Raw genomic sequence first — 27,677 nt, forward strand, 5'->3', positions numbered from 1 at the left:
ACAGCAAGGTTGACAGGTACCAGCTGTACCCTGACTGCACACTAAACGTGTGCACCAACTATACCAGGAAACACAAAATACTTCCAGTTGTGCCTGTGCATCTTATGGCAACAAGCTCTAGCTGAATATTTTGCTTGCAAAAGGTTAATTAGTTCCTTTCAATTCCATCTCAGACTTACTGTTGCAGTGTATCATCCAGCTCCTCTTCATGCTCCACCCATTATTTGCTATTCTTGTTATTTGCACCTGCCTTTTCCAAAAAGGACCTTCATTAGCAATACTAGTCTCAAGCTGCAGCCCCACTTTTCTTTCATTTCTGCTAGAGCAATACCACCCACTGCAAAGCTCAGCATCTCTATAAACACTGTGGTTACAAACGAAAGCATCCTTCAGCCGCCTTTTAGACCATTTTTTCCACAATGCACATTGTAAATGAGGAGTAATATATCTTCAGAATTGCCCAGAAAACGTTATTTTGTTAGCAATATAAAAGCCTCACAGTGTCCGAGTAGGTGCCCTTGCCAGAAACATTTTATTGTGAGCCAGATAATTCAGTTTGAATTGTACATGGTTTGGTATAATCATTCCAGTAAAGCATTCTTTACAATTCTGTAACAGCAAGTCACATGGCTCAATAAAGTTTATTGCTGCAAATGCTTAGTGATTCATGGCATGGATGAATTTTGTTTCTTTCCTGGATCAAGTAATCAATAGCAAAATAATCTCCCTGCAATTACATTGCTCTGCATTAAGGAGGTGTGAAGTAAATAAGTACAAAACCTGATATAAAAAACAATGTGTATAACATTAAAATGAACTGCAGTTTGAAACTGGGTGTCCTGCACCACAGTTTTGCACACTGTGGCAGAGCTACGTCCAGCATACTCATAGCCTTTAACAATTCTTGCTCAGCTGATTACACACATAGTGCAACAAACACAGTTGGGACTGACAGATTTTCATCCCATCATGTCAGAGTCCTGCTGTGAACACCCTGCACTCATGCAGACCCCCCTGGCCATACCTGTGGGTGCTGGGGACCATCTTTTTCAGAATGCGCTGAAAAAGCAAGACCTACACTCTCTCAATCAACCTTTTCGGTTCTTCCAGTGATGCTCCTGTACACAGTAAATCAGTGTTTATAACATCCCCCACTGAGTTGAGTGCAAATCAAATCAGGCTAATTTAGTTTGCACCATCGTGTTCAGCTGCGAGTCACAAAAGGGAAGAGAGGCATGACAGTCAGGAGAGAGCATGTGCTTTGCAGTAGGAGCTGCTGAAAGAGCTGGGACATGGCCCTCAAGGGCCCTGGATGTCCATGACCCCCTAACTGATTCTGCTGCACAAATCAGAACCCTGGGGCTCCAATGACACCACATCGGGCCACTCAGAATAGACAACCCATATAACATCTGTAAGAAACAAGTACAAACAAAGCTATCTATTTATCTGGTTCTAACAGTTTTCTCATAAAACCAGAAAATTATACTTTTTAAAAACAGACTGTTGCGGGAAATAAAGCACCCTGTTGTGTTTACTGTTTAATGCCTCCTGACTGGGAACACTCACATGCGATGGGGTTTCTCTCTAAATATGCTTATGCTGTTGCACAGGCTTTGATGCAGTGGTAAGCACACATCTGAGCTCAGCCTTTTACTCATTTTCACATTCTTATCCACAGTCCACCTCACTCCCAAATCTCATATGCAGTCTGAAAGGACATTTAAGAGACTGAGCACCTAAAAAGTCACAAAAAGCCAGAGGGAAGGCTGCCTATGCAAGCTTAATATAAGTTCTTCCTAAAAATGCATTAAGAGTATGGCCTTTCATTATACGTTCATTCCTGTTGGAGCTCTGTTTCATTCGGCACCCAGACTAGAGCGTGCACTGGAAAAAGAGACACAATTGTGCTGTCTGCTAGAATGTAAAAGAGTCAAAGCAGCAACCTGTAACAGGCACTTAGCATGGAAATTTCCAGCCCAATGAAATAAATGGTAAGAAAGTGAAAAAGGATCCTAGCGATAGATGCACCAAGTAACTCTAGCATGGAGTTTGACGAGAATAGTCCCACTTCTAACATGTTCTCTAATGCTGTTCACAACTACACACCCAGCTTCCACTATTTAATTAGCTACAACCTACACGTGCCTCAATCGTTTAAAAGTACACACAGATACTCACTCTCATCCTCCTTTATAAAAAGTAACTGACAAATATGCAAATGTTTTGCCAGACTGCTCCAGTATCATGCTACAGAGAAGGTCTATTCCCTGCCAGCCTCCAGTGACTTAATGTGGGATCAGTTTACTTCTCACTGTACTGTACTTTTCAATCTGCAGAGAAAACCCACTGTCTTCCTGAAATAAAAATGCAAACATCTCAGCCTCCATCCACAACAAAGAGCTGGAGGCCCAGCTCATTCACTTAGTCAAATCAACTTAGGTTCACTTCAACAGGGTTATGCTGACTTATAAAAGCAAAATAAATGGTTTGAATGCTTGCAAATTACCTTTCCAAGTCATGGCTAGGGAAGAGTGTTCATTCAGAGAGTTCTCACCCCTTCTTCCCCACAAGCACACAGACTCCTGCCCTCTACCATGGGCCTGGCAGCTGCAGAACTAGGATGTCCTCTATTAGATGACAAGCCTCTCAGGGGAGGAGCTGTTTCCTTCCCAGGCTCAAGAGCCCCATCACCAAGCACAGCCTCTGGGCATTACACAGCATGTGCCATCCAGTAACAACAACAGTGTAATGTCAGCATGAAGTAGGTGGACCCAAAGACTCAGCTCTGTGGCATCACATTGTGCACCCGTAGTGGCTGGCACCCAGCAGTCTCTTCTCAGAAGGGTTGTCTGAAGTGAAATAGGACTCACAATAAATACATTAATTAGCAAAACTTCAGTTCACCAAGTCTGTGGTCATCAGGTCAAGTCTGCTTGAGGGGAAGAATTTTCATACAAGGTAAGTTGCAGGGCTGAGCCCAGAGAGTCCACTGTGCATAGAAAGTTGATACGGAGCAGCCTTCCCCATCCTAGCACAGGCCTCGTTGTCCTCTCTTCTACAGCATTGCTTCAGGAATAAAGGGTCATCATCATCCACTGCAAAATAATGGGGAAAGCAGGTTGAATTCATCCATCCCCAAGAGCACTTTGCAATAGTCACAACTGAACTGGACTATGGGCATTTGGAGATTTTCTGTCTCTAGGAAGCAGCAGAAGCTAGAATAGAATATTTTGGTTGGGTGGGACCTGCAACCATCATCTAGTCCAACTGCCTGACCAAAAGTTAAGGGCATTGTCCAAACGTCTCTTAAACACTGACAGGCCTGGGGCACTGATCACCTCTCTAGGAAGCCTGTTCCTGTGTTTGATCACCCTGTTGGTAAAGAAATGTTTCCTAATGCACGGTCTAAACTTCCCTGGCACAGGCTTGAAGCATTCCCATGCAACCTATCACTGGATACCAGGGAGAAGAGCTCAGGCAGCTGTAGAGAGCAAACGCATCATCCCTCACTCTCCTTTTCCCCAAACTAGACAAGCCCAGGGTCCTCAGCCACTCCTTGTGGGACATTCCTTCCAGCCCTTTCACCAGCTTTGTTGCCTTGCTCTGCACACATCCAAGGACCTTCACATACTTAAATTGTTGGGCCCAGAACTGCACACAATGCTCAAGGTAAGGCTGAACCAGCCCTGAATACAGCAGGAAAATCACCTTTTGACCAGCTGGTAATGGTGTGGTTGATGTCCCCCAGGATGGGGTTTGTCCTCCTGGCTGCCAGGGCAGACAGTGCTGACCCGTACTGACCTTCTGCCGACCAGCACCCCCAGATCCCTTTCTGCAGGGCTGCTCTCCAGTTTAGACTACTGCCCAGCATTACTCCATCCTAGGTGCAGGATTTGGCATTTCAACTTGTTAAATTTCATCCCATTAATCACAGTCTAATGCTCCAATCTATCTGGATCCCTCTGCAAGGTCTCCTGTCCCTCAAGAGAGTTGACAGCACATCCCAGCTTGATATCATCAGCAAACTTGATAATGGTTCATTCAAGTCCTGCATCCAGGATTGTTGATAAATATATTGAACAGAACTGGCTCTGGAATTGAACCCCAAGGAGCACCCCCAGTGACTAGTATCCAGCCAGATGTAGCCTTGTTCACTGCAACCCTTTGAGCTCTGCCCTTCAGCTGGTTCTGCACCTAGCAAACCATGAACCCGCTCATCCCACAGCTGGACAACTTGTTCAAAAGGATGCTATGAGGGACAGCATCAAAAGCCTAAATAATATAATAAAGCATGTGGCTTGGAAGCCTGAAGCACCTTGTTGTTTCTAACCTACTCTGTAAGCAATCAGGTAAAGATTTTTTTGAGGCTACAGAACAAAATACACAGTGTCACTTGCAATGAAGGAACCCGCACCTGTCAGTCAGGGAATGGACTTTACCTCAGATTCCCGGAGATATATCCCTTTGCCATCTTGTGTTAAGTTGCGAAAGGCCTCTGCAAAATAAATAAATGAGGAGCATTAAATTGATAGACAAGAGATCAACACCAGCCAAGACATCCTGTCTCAGGAAAATCTCAAAAGGCAGAGTTTGTAGGCTATTCACACGGACATGTGAGGTTCTGTGTTCTGTCGCTGAAAGATCCCCTGAGGGCTGGGACACAGGGAGCAGCTGAATAAAATCAGACATTTTACTGTCTGGCCATCCACCTGTGAAACCTCCAGATGCAGGTGGGCCCAACCTCACCCACTACAGTTTTGAGAGGTGAAGGGTCTGCAGCACAAACTCACAGACTGAGTACCAGCTGTCTTGTCATCACAACTGCAGTCCCACCAAAGGTATACTCCAAGGCTCTCTTCTTCCTGCAAAATGAGCAGGCTCCACTTGTAATTTGCCTACTGCCTCCTACAGAAGGCTGGTGCAAACCTGCAAGGAGTTAACTCACTCTGATACGTACAACCTGGATATCTGTAGAAAGTGACTGGTGCAAAAGTAAAGAGAGAAGCTTTGATTACTCTTCATCTACTCTGAAACTCAGCCCTTTAATTTTGACCTTGCCATGCCAGCTGGAGCAGCGTTGGAAAGGCCAAGGCAACCCAGCTTGCCTGGCCAGACACATGGTACCAGCCTCACCTCCCATGATCTCCACTCGTAGCATGAAGCACACAAAGCTCTCGAAGCTGATCTTCAAGTCAGGGTCACCATATCTGATTGCCATCAAATTACAGATTTCATTGCTGAGTGAAATGCCTTCATAAAAGGGAAAAAAAAAATAAAGGAAAACATAATGAGGTAGCAACTCCCAGCTGCACACAGCTGAATGTGCACAGGGTGTGCACACAGCTGTGAGCATGATCAACTGAGCAGCTTTCAGCCCTTCTCCAACAACTTGGCTTTTCAAACCTCCCCTAAGATTACCAAATATCAGCCAGTCTAAACCAGACCAGTACATGGAGACATCTCTTTCAAACTTAAAAGGGTTCACATCTGATCCCCTGTATCCACAGTCCTGCGAGAGCTGCAATAAAATACACAGTGGAAGCCTTTGCTTATGGGGTATGAGGGTAATAACAGCAGCTGTGTTTAAGAGCAATACTCCACAGGATGGTAGGAAAGGAGATGAAAAAGAAAATCCAGAGGAGCTCAGACAGAAAGCATCAGTCCCAATGTCAAGCAGCATTTGTAAGGAATAAAAGTATTTTCTATTCATGTCCTGGGATTTTAGTTCACTTTAGCAGAGATCCATCTGGGTTTCTCACTGTGCTTTCCCTGACTCAGATGAACTGGGTGAACCACGCACCAAAAAGGAATGATATTTAAGCTGTAAACGTGTAAAAGAAGCTAGAGGACTGAGCATGAGCCACCACTCAAAGCCCAGTAACAGCAACAGAGCTTGATCCAGTATTTGGACCCATATGTATGGTCTTCCATTTCTAGATCAAGCTTCAGATATTATATTAGTGAAGTCTGGCACTGTTATCACCTCTGTATGAGTCCCACACTTACAGGTTCAGTCCCTGAGCTGTCGTCTTCAGCAGAGGTAGCAATTTATTAGAAGCTCAGTCTGGCCTCCCACATGTACCCACACAACCCCACACAGTCTTTTAAAATGAAATTAGGAACGAGCAGGAAGGGATTTAAAAACTGGGTCTAAAATAGACAGACACTTCTGTTTCAGGGAACTATCAGTACAAGACTACAACTGGGCAAAGATTAAGTAGCCCATCATATAGCAAAACAATTCTCAGATGTTTTTACCCAGCTAGGGAGGGAAGCAGAGATGGCTAAGACCATGCAGCCTGTGATGTTTTCCACTTCTCCTGGGTTCCACCTACAGTTCTCAGGAGAAGGATAAAACTTGCCAAGATGTGCTGTGGGCTCACCTGTCTCCTGTACAGCTGCATGTAGTTCCACAAGGTCAAGTTTTCCTGATCTGCTAGTATCTCTTTTCTGGAAAACTTCCTGGGGAAAAATATATATTTTTATTTTATTTTATTTTTTTAAAAAAACAAACACTCCCAAATCAACAGATTACACTAAAACTATTGTGAACAGGGAGATATTGCAAGGAGACACATAAGTTATACCAAATAGAAAAGCAGCCTTTTCCACAGGACTCTGAATTCCTGGATACTCAGTGTGCCAGTGGCATTCAGCTTCATGTGAGAATTAAGGTCAGAACATCTCAATTAAACATCAGAGAGCACCCATTACATAAAAAGAATCTCAAACAAACAGAAAACTTATAGCCACTCTAACATCCACACAACTATATTATGAGGATAATGATTTCTCAGCCCACAAGCCTATCTATAGGCTTGATCATCCTCCCTCGCTGCTGATTTCAGAGGCGGCAGGAATCAGCCCTTTCCCAAACCAATTCCATTCTGTCACAACTGAGCTGTTATTATGGAGAGTGAGAAGTTCAATAAGTGGGGCCATGTCCTGGTGGTAAAGAAATCACAGTAACACCCAGTCTGCCCTAAGAAATAATGTTCTAGTGAAGTATTATATGAGGCAGAAGTATAATTCATGCCAAGAAGGATACATCCAGGAGTGCCAAGATAACCTGGCAGGCATCCAGACTGAAATGCAGGCGAAAACTCTGGAAATCTGGAGAGGGAGGGGGAAAAAAAAAATAGATTGTTTTGAGAAGTCATTGAACATTTCTCGGAAAATGAACTCAAAAAATTCCCCCTCACTTGAGAGGGCTCAGGCCCCAAAGCCTTTGTGAAACTTTACACCCACTTGAGAAGCTGTATCTTTTACGATGATAAAAATATGAGGCAACAGGATGGATTCTAGTAGTCTCAGAAAATCCAATATGAGTTCCCTGCAGGCATGTAATACAGAATGAAATATGGTGCATTCTCTCCAGCTATTAGAGAAAATGGAAGGAAAAGGACATCCAAAGCTGTAATCCCAAACAGAATTTACTGCATGACCTTGAGTGAAGTCACTTGACCTGAAGAGCTTTGAGGAGCAGCAATGAAGATTAATTGAAACCCTTGTGCTACGCATCTCTCTTTCACAGACACACTGCCAGCTCTGTTAATATAATTAAAAGCACAGGCATCACTGAAAACACGATGCTGCATCAAAGCTTAATATTCCTGGTTCATACATAAGTTACATGAGGAGTAACAGAAATAGACTCTAATCTCACTGCAAATCATGATTATAGATAGTCTGTAGACTTCCACTGAGCAAGGGACAGAACCATAACTCACCAACTCCTTCCCTGTAGAAAGCGAAGATGTTCTAATTTTGTAATAGCCCTGTTTATTATATATGAAAGAAGTACTGCAAAGTTTTTTAAGTAAATGTCTTCAAATTGATTACTAATGAAAAATAAAGACTCTCTGTTCAACATAGTCTTCTCACAGATAAGACAGTGCCTAGTGGGTCACTTTGCAAAAACAAAAGTGCTATCCTTGTCCAGCTTTGTAGAAAAGGGAGCAGTGTCAAACTCAGCTTAAGTGGAAAAGGCTGGGTTTTGTTCACCTTCTTTTTGCCTGTAATGGCTGGACTGTGTATTTCTGTGTTGCACATCAGTTGTTGCCAGTGAAGATATTGGGAAGGAAGCCTGGATTTATCATTGTATCTGTAACTTCATTGTCATTCTTCAGGGGAAACAGCCACTGCAATACCTCGCTGCTGCCTGGGTAGTGTTATGTATAACTGGGAACCAAATCATGGGCTTGTGGAATGCTCTAGGCTACCAGTGGCAGAGCAGAAGTCACAGTCTTCACAACAGACAGCCCCAGGGCTCACCTGCTTCTCACAAGTGTAAAGTACAGAAGCTACTTGCACCTCCATCCTGTTTCCCAAACACAGAGCAAGGAACAGACCTACGCACGCATAGTGGGGAAGAGTTAACAGGAGCAGCAGGCATGAACCAGGCACAAAGTAAAGACAAGAGCCCTTCCACCACATAGCTGCCTACACGCCAGGCTGAATTTCCACACCTTCTAGCAGTAGCACTGTCGGTACTGTGGCAGTGGCACCGGCTGAAATGAGATGCAGTTTCAGAATCAAGGCTGAAGTAAAGCTGGGTTTGGAGGTCAGAGTCTGCGTCCACATACAATACCTATACTTGCTCTTCCCCCTTCATTCTGTCAGTTGTTGAAATTCAAACTAGATTAGCTTGGCTTATAAGATTTCTACCATGTTGATTCACACCACAGCAAATCCTTTCTCTCTGGAAATCTCACATGGCATCAGAAGAGTCAGTTCAGTCAGATGCACACCAGTTTCTCTTCCCAGAATTCCAGAAACAGAGGAAGTGAGATTTTTATCTAAGAGCATTTATTTTACACAAACATTGTTTCTCAGCACTTACTTCTCCAAGATATATTATTGAGGATCCTCTGGAGCTGAACAGCATTTATTTCAGGATTCTGTAATATGGAAGAGAATGTTCATATTTTATGTGTATATATATATATATATATACAATTTTTTTTTTTTTTAAGTATTAAATCACTTTTCTCCCTCTTTTGTTTTCCCAGCATGTCCCATCTTCATTCTCTGCTTTTCTGGCCCCACTCCAGCTACTGTGAAAATCAATAGAAAAGACTCCCTTTGAATATGACAAGATTCTCAGCCTCCAAGAGCCACAGTCTGCTCTGGGCTAAGTTCTCAGGGCTCCACACAGATCAATGTGGTATTGCAGATTTACACTGAGTGAGGATGCAGACCATTAACCTCTCGGCCCTGGTGCCATCTGTCGCATCAAGCACACTGTCAAGAGACCTGTTTCAAAAATTTCTCTTTTAAGATCTGCAAACAGACAAAAAAAGATGGAAACTTTGGAATACCTCCTCCCCAAACTCTTCAAAGCAGAGACTTCCCCTCCTCCTTGTTATACTTATTTTTATGTTTTTTTTAGAAACTGTGACTTTTTTTGTTTGCAGAATTCTTTTCAATGTCACTCTTCAAAAATAAAAGCCTGTTTTCAGATCATTGAGGCATGTCAGGGAAATGCATTGAGAAACAGCAGTACTGCTCACCTCTGTGCATACTCAGACCTCCTGACAGCAAAGGGCCAGCACCTCACAATATGTGGCAATTTCTAGCACATCTGAAAGCCACACCATTCTCAAAAATCCAAATCTTAAGCAAGTGTCAAAAAGTAAAAGCATTGCTTGTTTTTATTAACAGCTTCCACCAAAATATTGCTGTTCAAAGTGCAAATATGTTTCTGTGAAATTGTGTTGATCAAATACAGCATATGTTGCTAAATAAATGTGGCCACCTTTTCTGAGAGATTAAACACTTGCAGCCCTCACCATAGTTACAGGATAACTGAAGGTCAACCCTGTCCCAAATCAGGCCAGAGAGACCATTAAAAATAATCTTCCACACTAAGCATCATATTTCACTAGGAAAATCAGTGAAAAAATGGGACACCTGTTACTTACTTCACCTCTCAAAGAAAGTGAACTGCCATCAAACTGTGATGAAGGATGTATGAGACAAGTGTCAATATTCCAGGGGGTGTTCTGTAATAGTCAGCCTTCCCCAATGAGTATAAGAACACCCTAAAGGGTAGGATGGATCCACACAGCTCACCACTTCGTCCCAAATACAGCCAATAGGAATTAATGTGTAGTGAGGGCACGTGAGCCTGGTCAACTTCTGCAGCCCATTCTCCTGTTTCCCTGGCACCCACACCTGTTGGAAAAGGGATCTCAGGGGCTACATCCCTACTTAGTCCTTCAGCACCTGTTTATGGACCTGCTGCCCATCATTGTGCTAATACCTTTTGAGCCTGTTGATGCCACAACATCCTGTGGCATTAAGTTCCAGGCATTCACACCCTGTTGTATAGAGAAGTATGTCTGGCTCAATGCTAACATATTCCTAAGCTTTGTGGTCAAATCTGCTGCATGGAATCAGCCCTGTACACACAGCCCAACCTTTTGTTGCCCCTCTCTGTTCCCCACACTTCCACATCCAGACCTCTCTTGAACATGCTTTTAATTTCACAGTGCTATATAAAAGCCCTGGAGTAGTTTATCCTGGTATCTCATGCACACACTTACCTGTTCAAAATAGTTTGTGAAGAAATCCTCCCAAATTTTGCCTTCATACCTATCAACAATTTCCTTTAAGATATTAAAAAAATAACCATTAACTCAAGGAGGAAAAATATCACCATCCAAGACAGAGTTTCTAAAGATGCTTTCCCAGAACTGCACTCTCATGCTCTGCCCTTCCACCCTCTCCCCACCACTGCAATCAATGCTGTATGACTAGTGCAGCCCACTGCTAAGATGTTCCCCAGCTCACAGAAATGCTAGTTCTAGGAAAGAAATACTCATATAACATTCAGTGGGGAGAAACATTTCCCCCTCACCAAGCTGTGCAACAAAGGACGGGGCTCACTCCATGCCAAGAAGAGAGTGAAGGGTCTCCATCCTCCTTTGTACAGGAGAACAGAGGATGAAAGAAGGAATGGCCCTGTTTATGCCAGGAGAACAGACTAGGCTGTACACTTCCTGGCACAAGTTGCAGATGTGCATCCAGTTATCTTGAAAATAACCATTTAGAAAATACACCATTGCATGGGAACTGTACTGCTCAGGTCCCATGATGTCTTCAAAACTTTCAAGGCATGTAAGGAGTGGGGAGAAGTGCAAGAATGGACTGGGAGTCTCCACAAATCCATGAATATGAAAGATTGCAGAGCAAGTAAGATGGTGTCACTAAAAGAAGTTTGCAAAAACGCAGCTAACAAAGGCATCTAAAAATTTGCCCATCCCCCACATTTGACTCTATCTGTCCACACGGCCCAAGGAACTCTGCCTGTGAACCCAAGCTCCCCTTTCAAAAGTGCAGCAAGACAAACACATTCTCACTCAGCCTCTCCACAGGGCAGAGCAACAGGAAAAGCCCAACACCCAGAGCTGAAGACCAAACCACAGACCTCCCACTCCCCTCATACTCACCTTTGAGAGGGTGAAACTGGTGTTCCCACCCATTTCCCTGGAGATGCAAAAAAAGCAGACACATTAAGGAGTTATCCCAGAGTTATGTGCCTGTCTCATCACAGCTGGCATCCCCCATGCCTAGAAGGGGCCCCAAACCCACTGTCGCAGCATGTTTTTTTCCCCAGTGTTACAGCCGCAGTAAGGAAAGCCCTCATGTCCACACTGCTCCCCAGAGGCTACTGGCATTTGAAGTCTCCAAAGCACCATTTCTACATAAGCAACCATCCTAGCATTGTCTGCAGGGTCTCCTGGCAAACTGATGACGTATTAAAAACTGCTGTCCTTCTCCACAGTCTCAAGCACGTGCACACTGCAAGGAATCCCTTATGTGGGCCTAGCTCAACACTTCTTGAAAAGATAAGGCCAAAAGCAGTGCTTCAGCCACTGAGCATCCTAAAGTGGGAGAAACTGACAGCCAGCCTCTCCAAAAGAGATTGCACTGCGTTTTGCAGAGTAGTCTTTATGCTGCGCCCATGAACCTAGAATGACCAGACCATCCCAGAGAATTAGGTGCTGGTAGAGTGGCAGCGGCATCTCACCGAAGAACATGCTTCCTGGAGAAGACCCGCAGGATGAATTCAGACTCCTGCTGAGGTTCCAGGGTGGATGGGACAATCACATATACACCAGGTTGCAGGTGGAAGTCAAGAGTCACTTCCCGCTCATCAAGGAAGACCTTATGCTTGTTCACAGGCTGATGTCGGGTGAAGAAAGCTGGGGGCAGCTTTCTGTTGCTTTCCTGGTACTGTTAAGGTAAGAAACAGAAGAGAAATGTGTTCTGCACCAGCTAAACAAACAGACAAAAGGCACATGGATAATTCACAGGCATAGCATAGACAGTCTGCCTTCAGACTTCAGATTTTTTTTGCAGCACAAGCAGATAACAGGGCCCAAAGGACTCCATCTTCTCCCAGGACATGATGGGTCTCGCTATGCACTGCCCCTGCCCAATACTAATATGACAAAGAAGGGGGCTCCCTGCAACCTTAACAATATAATAGCATTTGCAAGGAACAGCAGCAAGGACAGGGGAGAAGTGGCTTCTGCAAAAGACATTTCCATACCAGCAGAAATGACTGAAGGCAGGAACTGCTCCAGAGAACACACCCTTGTCCCATAGGTACCATCCACTTTGTCCCCAGCTTCTCCTTAACACCGGGGATCTGGTAGCAGAGAATTTTTCAGAGCACCTGAGATCTGAGCATACTGCACAAGCAATCTAATCTCTAGCCCTGACTCCATGCATGTGTCCTTGATCTGCCTGGCACTCTTGGCTCTTACAGATGTTTTATTCCATGGGCACTTTTCTGCAATAGAAGGATGTATAAAGTGTTCATCCAGGCAACACTGAACTAATTTTTAATGCCCAGTACACAAGCCAAATAAATAATCCTGCCAGCTAAAACCACTGTCACCTTCTGATCTTGGCTGTTCCTCAAAACATTTACCCATTTTACTCTGCAGCCACGTAGTGGAGAAGCTATTCCTCTTCTCTTGCCAGTATTTTTCTTACTAATAGAGCAATCTTTCTTCTAAAGGGTTCAGGGTTACTTCTCCTCATGCCCCTCATGTTAAATTCTAAGTTTTTATATTCCAGTCAATACTTTGTTGACTGTAGTTCCAATACCTTAGATGCTCTTGGCTTGCCATCTCTCTGTATTGATCTTGGCAACCACTACAAACCTGAAATTAAAGTCCTGGCTGTCACCATTCCCCCTCAGGTGCAGCAGCAGTGTGCTAGGGCCACACTGAGCCCCCTCTGCCAAGAAGTTTCGTTCACTTATAACTCTGGTACTACCTACAACACTTAAATCAGGAAAGAGTGGTACTTTACCCTATGGTTACCATGCCAGAAATGCAGTAACTGGGAAAACAAGTTTGCTGCCTTGACCATACACCCAATCTTTGCCAGCCCAAATTCAAATAGACTCTCATTTAAGAGGTGTTCTGAGTAGTTACAGAGTGGAAGACATGCCCTGTCAAGACAAAAGCAGTTAAACCTTTCCGCATTTTAAACAGCCCTCTGAGGGCAGAGCCAAAACTGGGAATTACATCAGGGTTTAACTTCCAGGGTTCTTCCTCAGGTCCCAAAGTCTCCTGGCTAAAGAAAATGCTAGAAATACATCTGGCCTGAGGAAGGTGAAAACACCTGTAGCATCAGCTCCAGAGCATCCCCAGCCAGGAGGAACCCAAGCTCCCGGGGAGACCCCTGACTTGCATGGGACACAGGCTCTGTTCCCACCTCATGCCAAGACCGGAATGAAGCAGAAAGGTAGCTCTTGTTCCCCTGAGAGCTGCCGTAAGTCCAGTTTAGACACAGCCAAGAACTTGGGGCACCATCCCACAATGGCAGCAGGGACAGTGCCACTTCTAATACATTTGAAGACCCAGTGCAGAAGCTGAATAACTAATGCCCCTTTTTAAGGCCACTAAGCCCTCCTGATATGGCTGCTCTTCAGAAGATTCAGTGGATAGCTCTGCATTAATAGTAACTTACTGTGGTGCCTCACTGAACTCAAATACAGTGTCAACCAAGGAACAAAGGCAAACACAACACCTTCAGTGTTGTCATCACAGCTGCAGCACCACAGGTCCCTCAGCAAACAGGCAGCAGTGGTGACAAGGGACTCACCTGTAGGTCCACCTGTAGAAAGAAAAGAAATAGAGCATCTGTCAGACAGGGACCTCTGGATCTCACACAACACAGCCATATCATTGCTGGGAATCAGCTATGTATGTCCAGCTGAGGCCTTGGCCTTCAGAAACCTCAGTCCCACCCCCTGAAAACCCTTCACCACAGACATCTCTCTGTAACTGTGCAAACTCACAGCAGAAACAAGAGCTGTGGCTCTGTTCAGGGAAGCAGAGTAGCTCTCCAAGGCACTCAGATAAGCAGAGAATTCAAGGAGGGGAGACAGACTGCACTCCTAGTGATGTCCACTTACCCCTGGATACATAGGGAACTAGCAGTATTCAAACATCGGCAGCTGCCACACCATACGAGGAACACCTCTCAAGCACAATTTTACCATGGTTGGAGACAACCTGGGGACAGCACTCTCCCAGTCCCAAAGGGCACCCTCTCCCAGCTCTTGCACATCCTCTCAGAGAGGGCAAAATAAAGCCCAGTGTGCTCTGAAGCAAGAGAAATTTCTCACTGCTCTGCAGACTGACAAACAGCATGCCAGAGAGGCAGGATGTGGGGCACAGAGCCTGAGGAAGCCTAGCCCTGAATCATGAGGAGACTGGGCACAAGCAAGGGGAAAAGAGCACAGATCACTCTGTACACAGAAAAACTCTTGGTCTGCAAAGCTCTGCAATTTACAGGGACTTGAAGTTTGCCTATTTGGTGAAAACAAGAAAGGCAAAGCAATTCTTATACCTTATAGAGTGAAAATCCAATGGAGAGGTGAGAAGCACGGTTCCGGTGTTTGCTGCTGGGTTTTTGTATCAGGGATATAACTACATTGCAGGAACCCAGGCTTTTCTTACTGTCTTCAACTGGTAAAACATCCAGCAAGTATTGAGGGTTCATCCAAAAGGTGCCTAAGCAAAGCAAGAAAAATGTTTTGACGTCATTTTCCTTCACAAAATTCATTGTCAGTTTACCATATGATGCCTGGCATCGGACTGAATAGGTCACAGGTTGTCTCAACCTCCAGACCTCACAGGGATTTGATCTTATGGTGCAATTTACAAGTTTAGCAGTGCAACCGCTACGTAAGACAGGAGGAAGGCCCAGCAAAAAGGAAGTACATTTCCACTGACCTGCAACTAAGAGCTCATTTTGTTTATCATTATTCCTCTGTCACCTCTCGTGTATGGGCTAGCTGACTTCAGACCCATACACTCTGCTTCCAGAAGGGATGAGCCTCTACATTTCCCATTCACTTCACTTAAAATTCAACTCCCTGGAGGTGCTGAGGATGCAAATTTTAACCAACAAGTTTAATGCCACAAAGAAGCTCAGTGTTGGCAATTGATCCTAGGAATCCTGCAGCTCATCTTATGCCATGACCAGCCCACTGCCCTATGTTTGCAAGTGATGCATCTTCTGTGATGGCAGAATCTAGCTGAACTCATTTGGCTGCTTATTTCTGATGTTTGTGAGGGGGGTTAAACAGGAAAAGCATGTTTCTGTTGTAAATTTTGTGTTCACGGGTATAAGATGCCAGTGACGGAGTCAGCAGGGCGATGTTACCCCAGAGTCATCCAAAAGAACCTTGATCATGCCTCACCATTACAGAATCCCAGACTGCCTCCTGCTGTGCTTCCTTTAACCCATCTCCCACTCTTCACAGAGTACATCCACTTCTTCCCATCTTCCCGGCTCATCAGGTCTGGAGTTAATTTACAGATTGTCAGATCTACAAAATGAATCTTAAAATCTCGCAGAGACATCCTGGGAAAAGAGTGCCAAGAGACATCTTGTCAGCAGTTCAGTTTACTCCGTATGGCTTATAAAAAGAAAAGGAAAGGGAGCAGGGTACTCTGAAGCCACACCATTCTGTGTTACATATGGTAAAACTCATTTTTTATTAGGCAGTAAAGCGGAGAGCGTCTGCTCCAACAGCAGCATCTAGCAGTAGCAAAGTTTCAGCAAAGTATACCGGCACAGAGATGAAAATAATATTGCCGCCAAAGGGACCGAAGTGAAATGGCACGGGCGACAACATTGCCACCTCGTGGCAGAAGCTGTGAAGAAAACACGAGTAAACCTAAGGCAATAAAAAGCTTCCTAAATCTATGTTAAGAATAAAAGGTAAGGCAAAAACTCCTGAAAGCTTCCCACGTCTTCAGCAGCCCTGTGAGACCTGGCAGTGTCCTGCTTCTCCCTCGCTCCTGCCACCAAAGAACAGTGTTTCTCTTCCGTGTCAGCACTGCTAGTGTTTCTCACATTGTCAGGCAGAATAAGAAAACAATAAAACAAGCACGGGCTGTTTTAAAGCAGATCACATATGCCTCAGCCTAAGTGGCAATGTGCTGCTTCATGTTCAGACACAGCTCCAGAGCTACTGGCAGAGAGGGGAGAGGCAAGACTGTGCCATTACCAGAATTCTCCATCTTCCTTATTTTTCCTCAACAAAATCTTCTCCTTTGGGCTCAGCAGCTCCCATTTGTAAGAGCTGAGGGTAAAAAACAGAAGATGACAAACCAAATGTGGCCTCAAATTCAAGGCAGAGTACATAGCTTTCCTCTACAAAGAGGCCAAATCCCTGTCCCCACATATCTCCACATTTATCCCCCACTAAACACAGGCCCACTATGCCTTCAGCTATCGGAGACTCCACAAGCACTCCAGGTCCCACACGATGTAGCTAAAATAGCTCCAGTTTTATCCAGCAGAAGCCAAAAAAGCTCCATTTCCATCAGCCAGTCCATTCACTTGCACACACAGCTTCCAAGCACTTGAAATATAAAAATCTAGACTTGTTTTGTTAGTTAATTTTCTGTCAAAGGAGACATAACAGGAAGAGTGTTTGGCATAATGAATGAATGACTAGGACAGCATAAGAGGCAGCTGGGAGTCGTTTAAAAGGCAGGCCTACAGTATGTTGCTCATTATGCTCTTCAACAGGAACAGCTGGTATGTTGTCATTGTGACAGACACGCATCAGAAGTTACTGCTTTGCAGACAAGGTGGAAGACCCTTGCATTCCCAAAACCTCTCTGTGCTCTTCCCTCCTCTCTACCCCTGAACCTCAGCAAACAGGGTCTGTGTAGGGAACAAAGGAAGGAAAGAACATTCTCCACTTCCAAGAGGAACAAAACACAAGTCTACAGATGCTCAGGTTCTAGAATTCAAACCACTGTCTTTCATGGATCCCAACCAAAAAATTCAGGCAGATGAAAATATAGGGCCCATTTGCCTCACTAGTTACTTCCTTTGATCTCATACCCAATTGTATTTTCCTGAAGAGCCAGGATGGAGCACTCCTTTGCAGCCATCCAACTCCAACAAAAGCAGCCCATGGAGGACTTCACACAGTCCCTCCTGCGGAGGGCTGTATGCCCTGAAACATGCTGTTTGTTTAGAGCCTCCTGCACGGCTATCCGTCACTTGGCATGCCATCCAGATCACAGCAACACAGTCAGCGTTTGATGTTCATATTATGTTTCTTTTGGCATCCAGTGAATGGAAAAGCAGAACCGAGCTTGTTGAAGCCGCATGTGTGAAGTGAGCCCAACTACGTGAGCACTATCTGGTGGAGAAGTATAACCTTAATGCGGCTCTCAGCACCTAATCATGCCTGAAGGTGGCAGCATCTTTCCTCCAAGAAATTTTTCCTCCCATTCAGCATCAGACCTTCCCTTTTTTAAACTCACCTGTCACTCCAGTCTCCTTTCCATTCAATTTTTCCCCACGGATTTCTCAGTCTCACTAGGTTTTCTGGCCCATATTGACAGGTGACCTGCAGAAAACAGTAACACTGTGTTTACCAAGGTTTCCTCTTCCTTTCTAACATCTGCTCATTTTGTGCTTGTGGGGGGGTAGGACTGTACTATTGTGAAAGCTAAGCCCTACCCCAGTGCAGTGGCAAAGCCCAATGCAACCTATGGTGTGACCACATAGATTAGTGCCTCCTGAACTGGGATGCCATGGTGGGAGAAGAGGGAGCCAGGCCAGCTGGAGGCTTCGTTAGCAGCATACAGCAAAACAGCTGACTTCACATCAGCTCCATGTGCTCACTCACTCCCTTACTCCTTCCTGGCTCTTCACCCCACCAGAGGAGCCAGACCAACAGACAGATCTCTGATAAAGTCTATGTGTAACACCCACTCTTTGGGATCTACTGTTTTACTCTCCCAAACCTCTAGATGGATATCTTTAGGGGAGTCCCAATGATGCATGTGCAGATCAGTGTGGTCCACCTGATATTCTGTGCATAGAAACCCAGTTTGGTTCCTGTACTTTAGCCTTGACTCACATTGCCATCCACAGTTTTTCACATTTTGGCCTTTTTATTCAACCATCTTTACTGCTCTATGGCCTCTCCTCTGACTTCAGAGGAAAGCTTTTGAGCCCAAGCAGGTTCCAGCTCATCCTCCCATCATGGCCAAAGGCCAGGCCATTCCTCTTTAACAGCTAAGATGCATTATTAGGTGATGCTCTCAACAGAGCCCTATGAATCATTCCCACCCTTAAAGATATGCTGATCTATAACCACTGTCCTTTATGATACTAAAATTGACACACTTATAGAATAGTTTGAGTTGGAAGTGACCTTCAAAGGGCATCTAGTTCAACTCCCCTGCAATGAGCAGGGACATCTTCAACTTGCTCAGAGCCCCATCCAGCCTGGTTTTGAATGTCTCCAGGGATGGGGCATCTACCACCTCTCTGGGCAACCTGGGCCAGTGTTTCACCATCATCTTTGTAAAAAATGTGTTCCTCATGTCTAGCCTGAATCTCTCTTCCTTTAGTTTCAAACCATCACCCCTTGTCCTATCACAACAGGCCCTATTAAAAAGTCTGTCCCCATCTTTCTTATAAGCCCCTTTGAACTACTGAAAGGCCACAATAAGGTCTCCCCAGAGCCTTCTCTTCTTGAAAGATTCACTTAGAAGTGAATCTTTACAAAGAACATTCTCTTTTAGTCTTAGACTATGAGAGGGACACTGGGGGGAGACAATCCTGCAGTTGCCCTCATTTAGGGCTGAACTTATGATTGCAATAAATATTGCTAACATCCACACAAACCTGCATCCAGGACATTATAGCTATTCTTACCTTTCTAATTCCAGTTACTGTGTAGGCATGGCCAGCAACAAGCCCGTTCTTCAGCACCTTTGTTGTCTGTAAACAAGGAACAGAAACAGAAGAAAAACATTTTTCATTCTATCCCTACCTACACAGCCAACTCATACCAATACCAGACACCTATACCTGTGTAAGCAATGACTGTCAATGCAAATGGAGAATGGTTTGAACTGAAAAAAAAAATAAATTTAAAAAAAAAATCTGAGCTTCTAACAGCCATATTTTGCAGCATGTTTGGAGTTGGGAGGTTGATTGAGAAGGTCCATTCCTAAATTGTGGATCTTTGACTAGAGATCATATCACTTCTAAAAAGTCCAGGAGGTCAAGCTTTGATATGCAAAATTGTAGTGTTTCCCAACTGCTGAAGTGTTAGCATAAGGCTTGGAAACCGAGATTCGAATTCATGTTCTGAAGTGCACACCTCTCTGCCTTACATATAAGCATATTCCATGAGTGGCTGTGCCTCACTGCACCATCTGTAAAAATGGAAAATGCATTTTAAAAAATAGGAAAATGCAGTAGGTCTGTATTTAATAGAGGTTCTTTAATTGATAAACCAGTTCCTGAACATAATAACAGGGAGCTGAGAGCAGAAGGGAATCAATCCATGTGCAAACTTTGATCTTAAGATCCTGATTTCTACAGAAAGTCAAGTGTGGGAGCTTTGATATTTCACAAGTCATAATAACTAGCTGAGCAGAGGAAAACAGGTCTGGAAAGGCTTTTTGCTATGAAGCTATTTGATGTCACTCCAAGTCTCACCCCTAAATGTGTCTGACAGCCCATAAGAGATCTGCTGTAGGTTGCTCTTGTCAGAATATCCCACAGATCAGGAGGAGCTGCTGCGAGCTTGATTGTTGTATTAACACCACCTGTAAAATCCACCAAGGCTTCTGAAACTTGCCCAATCTGCAGATCTTCATAGGAGCCATAGAGTCTAGCAAAAAAAAAAAAAAAAAAAAAAAGACATTGATATATTCTTGGGGTTATAGTCACAGACTATAGGTTGTGAACAGTGTGACAATGAGAACATGCAATAAAGGTCTGCAAAAACAAAAGGAAGGCTGTAACACATGTTTAATTTTAAGAGAATCTTTGGCATTTAGGAAGAAGGGAATCTAGCAAATTGCCTCCCAGATTTGCCATCGTCTGAAAGAGAATTTTCACTCACTGCCATCCCTCACGGCACAGCAGCGAGAACATGCCCATCACTACTTCTTTGATGATTTGCCTGAATTTGTTACCAGACAGTGTACAGTATCTAAGATATAGTGCCCTGAGAAGCACATTGCCTTGAGAGCTCTGTCTCCAATCTGATTTTTTTACTGCTGCAGTACGGCTATCTCCAGTCTTTTTGTTCTAGCTCTAACACCAGATGAAAATAACTCAACTTTCTCTCTTTCGCTATGATCTTTCTCTCAATGTTAACTAGGATTTTTCCCTGCTCTGTAGAGATTATTTCAGCCCCAAATTAACGAATTCCATCAGTTATGCCTTGTTGCTTTTTTCTTAGTCCTGATAAGCCACTCTAGACAAAACACCCCAGAGAGAAGCTAGTGTTCTCATAGGGCCATGTGACTCGTTGAATGCCTCAGCTTTGGGAGAGGCCAGAGCAGGAATTTCTACCAAAACTGAAGCACAATGCTTTAGCAGACCCCCAAAGTTAAACTCCTTGAAGGTTTCTCAAACAGATAATATACCAAAGGAGGCATCAGAAATCATTCACCTTTGAAAATCCCTATCTGCGGCCTTCCATTCCTCTGCAATATTTACAAGGCAGGCATCACCCTAGCCATACACTCCAAACAGAGATAACACTCAGAGGACAATGCCCCAGGATAGGTCTGTTTTCATACCTACTCCTAAACCCTTGGATTTAAACTCAAGGGCCTGGATTGATAACAGCTACTGCAGTAGCAGCTTCTACTGTCTAATAATAGAAAGATGAGAAGCACTTACTACACTCCAAATGTGGCAAGGCCTAGGAGATGCATTTATAAACCAGAACAAACTGTGTAGGCACCAACCAACATATTTTAGAGAGTCTATTTGCATAACTTGGAATGAGTCACTTACTTAGCATATGCCTTCTCCAGAAGGGCTCCCCAGAACACGTTCTTATAGACTGAGGAAACAAAGACCAGCTCCCCCACCTCGTTCACAGGCAGGCGATCATCAACCACCACGTCAACCCATTCACCGAAGTGCCAGAACTGTCAGAGGAAAGGAATGAGCTGATATTTCCCTTGGAAGGGACCTCCCCTTAAAACAACAGGAAAGGCAAGATAGCTTAGCTGTGGGCACATGAGGGGCTGCTTGTGTTGCAGGGGAGGGCTGCTCTGGGTCAGGGAGATGTGCTGACTCACCCACAGCACCAACTCCTCAGCTCCACCCTGCCAGAGGAGAAAACAAAGCCTGTCTTAGGTGTAAAAGGATTGAGAAGTGAAATGAGGCACAGATGGGCTTCTGTGGAAAGAGTTCCTAATTGCAGGGTAGCAGAATTACAGCAAGAGCTGGGCAAAGAGATAGAAGATTGGAGTGGATGTGCATAAGCCCTGCTGACTGCTGCCACTATGGAAGAATGGTTTTGTTGGGATTAAAATATGGGTAGAGCACAACTGGAGGGAAGGGCCAAGCGAGGGTATATTCTCAGTCTGGTTTGTAGTTGATCCATTGCCTGCACTGCTTCACAGAATTACAGAATGGTTGTGGTTGGAAGGGACCTCTGGAGATCATCTAGTCCAACCCACCTGCTAAAGCAGGTTCACCTAGAGCAGATCACACAGGAAGGTGTCCAGGTGGGTTTTGAATGTCTCCAGAGAAGGAGACTCCACAACCTCTCTGGGCAGCCTGTTCCAGTGCTCTGGTACCCTCAAAGGAAAGAAGTTTCTCCTCAAATTCAGATGGAACCTCGTGGGAGGGGTGATGGGCTATCCTGCAGGTCGGGATACCCTCTGGCCCCTTCCCCTGGCCAAGGGGAACAGCGTACAAATTGTCTAAGGGTGTGATACAACATGACAGAGGATTTCTGAAGATTCCCTGCACCCTGCGGAAGCAGATGTACCCGGAAGTGGAAAATGCCGGCATATTTCCTCTCGAAGCTCTGGTTTAGTGGGACAACTGCAGCCAAGATGTCCTGGTGAAACGTCAGGGCTTGCAGGGCTGCCAGGAACCAGCAGTTTTCTGTGCCAAGACAAACGGACACATGCAGTTGGCTGAAAAGCCAGAATTGTCAGCCAAGTTCAGAAACACCACCGAGATCCTAGCAAAAGAGCTGTTGTGCTAATGTCTTTAAAATTATAACAAATCATACACAGAAAATAAGATGATCCAGATGTGTGCTTTCATTTAACCAAACCATGATTGGTTTATAATTATTCTCTCATGATCTTTTCATTTGGATACTGTTTGGTTAAATAAGAAATTTAGCAAGAAATAGCTCTCAATGGCAACATTTTGTGTTTTTACTGACATTGCATGTTTTTCTTCTGTTCTCTGTAAAGGCACACTATTAAAAAAAACACTTGCCCTTTTTCTTTGAAAACATTAGCTTTTCAGAAGACAAAAATAGTTTCAAATGGATCTCATGTGCAAGACTCTACTTATGAGGGTTTGTGCTTAAGGGCTTAAAGCACTCAAAAATTACTTTATTTCTGCCTCTACCTGTTTTGCAGATGACAAATATATTGTATTTTACTTTAGGTAACACAGGCATAAAAATGCACAGGCAAAGCTGGGAAGAGAATGCACTCACACTAAGCCTGAGATACAAAGATAGTGAAAGTCTCGGCTTTTCCTGCTTCTGTGGTCTCTGTTCAGTTGTCAAGCAGCAACATTAGACCACTAAGAGCACAGGATCATTTCCTATGGCAGCACTGGCATGCACAGAAGCAACACTGAGAGCGGTGATTTCAGCTTGTGCAGATACCCCTCATCCCTTAAATCCCATCTCAAAGTTTGCCAGGTATTTTACTGAGCCTATCCAACCCTAATGATTGCTTCTTCCACACTGTGCCAAGTGAAGAGATAAGGGTATGCAGACTTTCTATTTCTATGCCAAGTTTTATACTGTCAAAATTCCACACAAAATGGTATATTGTATAAGAATACTTAAATATTTATAAAAGAAGCTTTCTTACCCACCAATCCTTGACAAAGATCAAGTTGCTTTCTGTTTGCTGCATAAAATACCGGACTTCTGTGCAAAGCCTATGAAACACACAACAAAAAAGGAAAAAGGGAGAGAGTCAAGTCAGTAACATGAGCTGGTTTAACTTGAAGTCGAGGACTTCTGTCTGCAGAACTGCAATATCCTAAGATAGGAAATCCAGGGAGTTCCTAGTCCAGGATGTAAAAACGTCATGGATATATGACACAAACCACTTCTCTGCCTGTTCAAAGCTTTCAAAATACTTCAGGTCCCTTTGTCCCAGGAGACATTGTTCTGGTTCAGGGATAACTTTAGTGTGCTGACATGCTGTGGCTCACCTGACACAAGGCTGGGCATACATTTGTGTTTGATCTACATTGAATTTGGCCTCTGACATAAGCCGCTGGTACTCAGATGCATCACTATGGGTCTCCATGAACACCTCGTTGAGAAGACAACACTTCAGACCTGGCAGCCCTGCACCACTGTCATTGCTGACAGTTTTTAGCCAAAAGAGGCTACAATGGCAGAGTATAACTGTTAAAACTTTGAGCTAACCTGCCTGACATCTGTACGGTTTCACTGACAATTGAGCTACAGACTAACTGATGGCTGCTACAGAAGTTCCTGTTGCTGTGAGAAGAGTGGGTCTGTGAATAATTGTCCAAAAAGAAATTATGTTGTTATTTTTTTTCCTCTCACAAGTGCCTCTGGAATCAAATTAATAAACTAAGTGTCAAACTTATGTTCCACTCTAATGACCCACAAATTGCTCAAGCTAATTTTCACACTGTTGGCTTCCCCTTCAGGCAGTAGTGGAGAAACAGCAAACCCTCAGAAGGCAGTTAGTAATTAGACACTCTATCCTTGGTGAATTTGGGTGTTCAGTTTGCAGGCCATCAGTCATAGATGCAGCAAGCCACAAACCTGCAGGCTGAATGGCAGAATTTCAGCCTTTCCTCTGCAGCACAGGGACTGACGAATGCACAGCATCCTTCCTCAGAGTGCCTTTGCTGGGCTAAGTTTGGCATTCAGAGTAAATGGCAGCCTTTTTTATGAGGCAGTTTTAGAGCAGCAGAACTGTGGACTGAGAGACAGAGGAGGTTTCTAGTCCATTCCAATATCTCTAGGGTAGAGGGACACCTGAAGGGCTTTGTAGAGGCCAAGACTCATGCTGACCTTGACCTTTCCCTCCCAAATACCTCTGTGCTCACAGAGCTGCCTCACTCACTGTGCCTGGCACAACCCAGCTCAGGCCACTGAGGACTGTGCTCTTCCTCCACCTGCAGATGGTGACTTAAAACAAACCATCTGTGTGATCAAATTATGTACGAAACTCTGAGAACCAGGGCTGCTATTCCCAAGCTCTCCCACTGTCTTTGCAAAGGTGCCTCTACTTTCCCAGTGATTTTCATGAGTTTTGCAGAAACTCAGCTCCTCTAAGAAATTAGTTAAATCTGACAGCTGGAAAATAACTTAGCTAGGCCATGCTATCTGCTACTACCTCTCAGAATTCCCTTACAGCCAGGGTAATATAAGGAGTCAGTGCTAGAGAAATTCTCAGGTAATTCTGTGCATCCCTTCCAGGAAGATGTGATTGTCAATACATTGCTCAGTGGCTCAGTAAGAACAGAACTTCCATTGCTAGTAACAGGCCTTATCTAACTGCGCCAGGCCTTTGTCCTAATGTCCTTAGACTTGTTATCTCTCCATTTGTTATGAGAACTTGCTCTGTGACCAGCATTTGCAACCAGGTGTCTGTTGTTGTGACATTCAGTTTGAGTGTGGGATATCAGCAACGGCCTTGGAAATATGGGCACAAGTAGAAAACAGAGGGCCAAGAACTAAAAACAACTTACTGACTGCTGGTTAATTACTGGTAATAGTAGAAGCTCAACCTTGAGAGCTGGGAAAATAGTGGTCTAAGTACAATAGACTAAACAGTTAAGCAAGAAAAAAACAGCCCAGCAAGAGGATGAGGCACCTGCCACTGCAGATGCAAGTAGCAGCCTCCAGCTTCACAATACTACGTGGTCCATGGGAGAGGGGTCAAAGGCTGAGAACTGTCTAGAAACTCAGAAATCTTTTAAAAGGTCAAGATCTTGAATTCTGGGGAGAGGGATCGTAGTCATGAGACCTGTCATCACAGAATCATGGTGGGATCATCAGAGCTGTGAGGTCAAAGGACACGGACTCCCCCCACTCCCTTTGCCTGCTCTCCCTGCATGCTCCAAGTGTTAATGGACAGAAACTGAACAAAGCTGGTTATGATTTGTGGCAACAAATGCTTCAAAGGCAACTATGAAACTCCATGTTGCCCAGCTTCCAAAATGTCAGCTGATACAATAAGTGTAATCTCTGGAGGCATTAAGGCACACATAAATTAAAGTCTAAGAGTAGTCTGCTTAATCCCAACACTATTTGCTGTCTATCAGCTGTAATAATACTCTTTCGTGAGTCACTTACATGTGGCCTCTTCCACCGTAAATTTCGGGGTAGTTTCTTTAGCAGTGCTCCTGTTCCAATAGAGCTGATGTGAGCAGGGAAGTTGTCATCTGTGAACAGGCACTTGTTCTTCAAGCACATCTCCAGCAAGGCTTGATAGTTCTGCTGGATGGGTGGGGTGTGTTTTTGAAAAATACTCCTGCCTAAAGGCACTGGTGACTTCTTTTTTTTCAAGCACGGCAGCAAAGGCATGGTGATGTCCACAGTTATGTCAGGATAATTTTTTCCACTGAGAATTCTGCAGGGATCTTCACCCTACACAGTCCTGCTGGAAACTCCTTGTTTCTTGGGATGAGGTGTGTCTTCTCCAAAAGAATTCCTGATCACTAAAATAAGTGTAAAAAGTCAATTTGATAATGGCTTTTAAAATTTTCTCTTTAGCTAGCGGGAGGGAGGGATGGGGGCGGCACTCCCAGTGAGGGACCCATCCAATTCTAATCTAGCAACTATCACTGCATTTTGAAGGCTTTACATTTGCTGTAGATCTGAGTGAAATCAAAATGAGTGACCTCATTGACTTTTACTGAGGCTTTGATGCCACAGACATGGCTATTCTCAGCCTCTCTCTGGACTACTTAGGCTTTCCAGGATATTTTCATAACCTGCTGCAACATGAATGATAGTCTTTATTCAACCACATTCTGGCATGTGGACATTTCCCCTCCCCAAAAAAGAAAAATAGCAAGATAAACCAAAGGCTAACAGAAAAATGGAAGACATTAGGTGTTACAAAGTCATTACTCACAACCCCCAATGGTTATTCTGCCCTTTTTGCCTTGTTTTGAAGAATGATACAATCTCTCCCAAGAGATCACATTCCATCTTGCTGATTACCAGAGATTCACACATGAAATCACATGGTGAGATATTTTTTTTTCTTGTAACATTCAAGATAAATGTTTCTCATCCCCCCACTGAAAACAGAAGAGAGTGATTTCATATCCATTTTTTTTAATATTAGCAGCTATGCTAAACATCAGCAGCCATCACCTTTTGCTGCAAGTGGTAGACTCCTGGGAGAAATCATGATTAAAATCTCAACAGGCAAATCACACCCATCAGTGGTAACAAGATGATCATAATCATAGCCTTCTCATTACAGTGTGGACTGAAAAAATGAATTGGGATACAAAGTTCAATAAATGGTTCACATGCCATAATGATACAGTAGTTGGAAGGCTTCCCTGCAGAGGAGGCTTTCTGAGACTCAAAATCACTGCCCCAGGCTCCCTAGGAAATTGGTCCTGGTTAGGAATCAGTTGATTGTTATTCCCATTGAAGTTGAAGGTCACTGGTGTTCCCTGTGAGAAACCATACAGCCACAGATTGCACTTTCCTCCCACACAGAGCCCTCATTTGTTACAAAACCACTCTACAACTGATCCATAAGGCCCCTCAAGGGCAACCAAAAGAAAATCTTCAAAATATAACCCCGGCAACAAAAATTCAATTTCCTATTGTACAGTAGACATTTCAGACCTGAAAAAGCATTTAAGTGCCTAACAACTTGCCTGCTTTTTCTCCAGATGAAAAATACTGTCTCTCCCTCAAAACCTTGCCTTTTTACAGCCATTGACCTTCATGGCTACAGACAGAGAGATAGATGTAAGAGAAAAAAAAAAAAGAGGAAGAAAACAGCCTGGAGACTGGCTGCACTTTATATAGACAGACAAAACATGTATGAAGAAGAATTTCTCATATGCTGCTCCCCAGGAAAAGAAGTGGTGAGCAATTGACATACTTTGAGCTACACTGAAGAGCA

General features: G+C 44.1%; 1 protein-coding gene across 2 annotated transcripts; it reads right to left on the reverse strand.

Moving 5' to 3' along the window:
* Positions 1-520: 520 nt before the first annotated feature.
* CAPN14 (calpain 14) lies at positions 521-26,122 on the reverse strand. Of its 2 annotated transcripts, XM_082047904.1 has the most exons (21): positions 25,877-26,122; positions 23,400-23,469; positions 22,325-22,443; positions 21,337-21,473; positions 20,023-20,197; positions 19,231-19,296; positions 17,826-17,911; positions 16,550-16,624; positions 15,737-15,900; positions 14,881-15,044; positions 14,131-14,142; positions 12,038-12,243; positions 11,457-11,493; positions 10,551-10,613; positions 8,846-8,903; positions 7,052-7,116; positions 6,591-6,659; positions 6,387-6,465; positions 5,137-5,253; positions 4,443-4,498; positions 521-3,098 (listed from the first exon to the last, which is right to left on the reverse strand). In XM_082047904.1, exons 1-21 carry the CDS (start codon positions 26,105-26,107, stop codon positions 3,072-3,074), a joined length of 2,076 nt encoding a protein of 691 aa, XP_081904030.1. In that variant the 5' UTR covers positions 26,108-26,122; the 3' UTR covers positions 521-3,071. The 2 variants fall into 2 exon arrangements, with proteins under 2 accessions (XP_081904030.1, XP_081904031.1); XM_082047905.1 differs by lacking the exons at positions 21,337-21,473; positions 22,325-22,443; positions 23,400-23,469; positions 25,877-26,122 and adding an exon at positions 20,432-20,483.
* Between the last annotated feature and the right edge of the window lie 1,555 nt (positions 26,123-27,677).

Source organism: Streptopelia decaocto (assembly GCF_964273445.1).
Source record: "Streptopelia decaocto genome assembly, chromosome: 3".
In the NCBI taxonomy this organism is placed as follows: Eukaryota; Metazoa; Chordata; class Aves; order Columbiformes; family Columbidae; genus Streptopelia; species Streptopelia decaocto.

Coding starts and splice junctions, on each gene's coding strand:
- CAPN14 (XM_082047904.1), bottom strand. CDS start 26,107: ATGCCTTTGCTGCCGTGCTTGAAAAAAAAGAAGTCACCAGTGCCTTTA. Junction 21,474..22,324: donor CCGGCATTTTCCACTTCCGG/GTACATCTGCTT, acceptor TTCCTCTGACAG/TTCTGGCACTTCGGTGAATG. Junction 4,499..5,136: donor ACGAGTGGAGATCATGGGAG/GTGAGGCTGGTA, acceptor TTTATTTTGCAG/AGGCCTTTCGCAACTTAACA.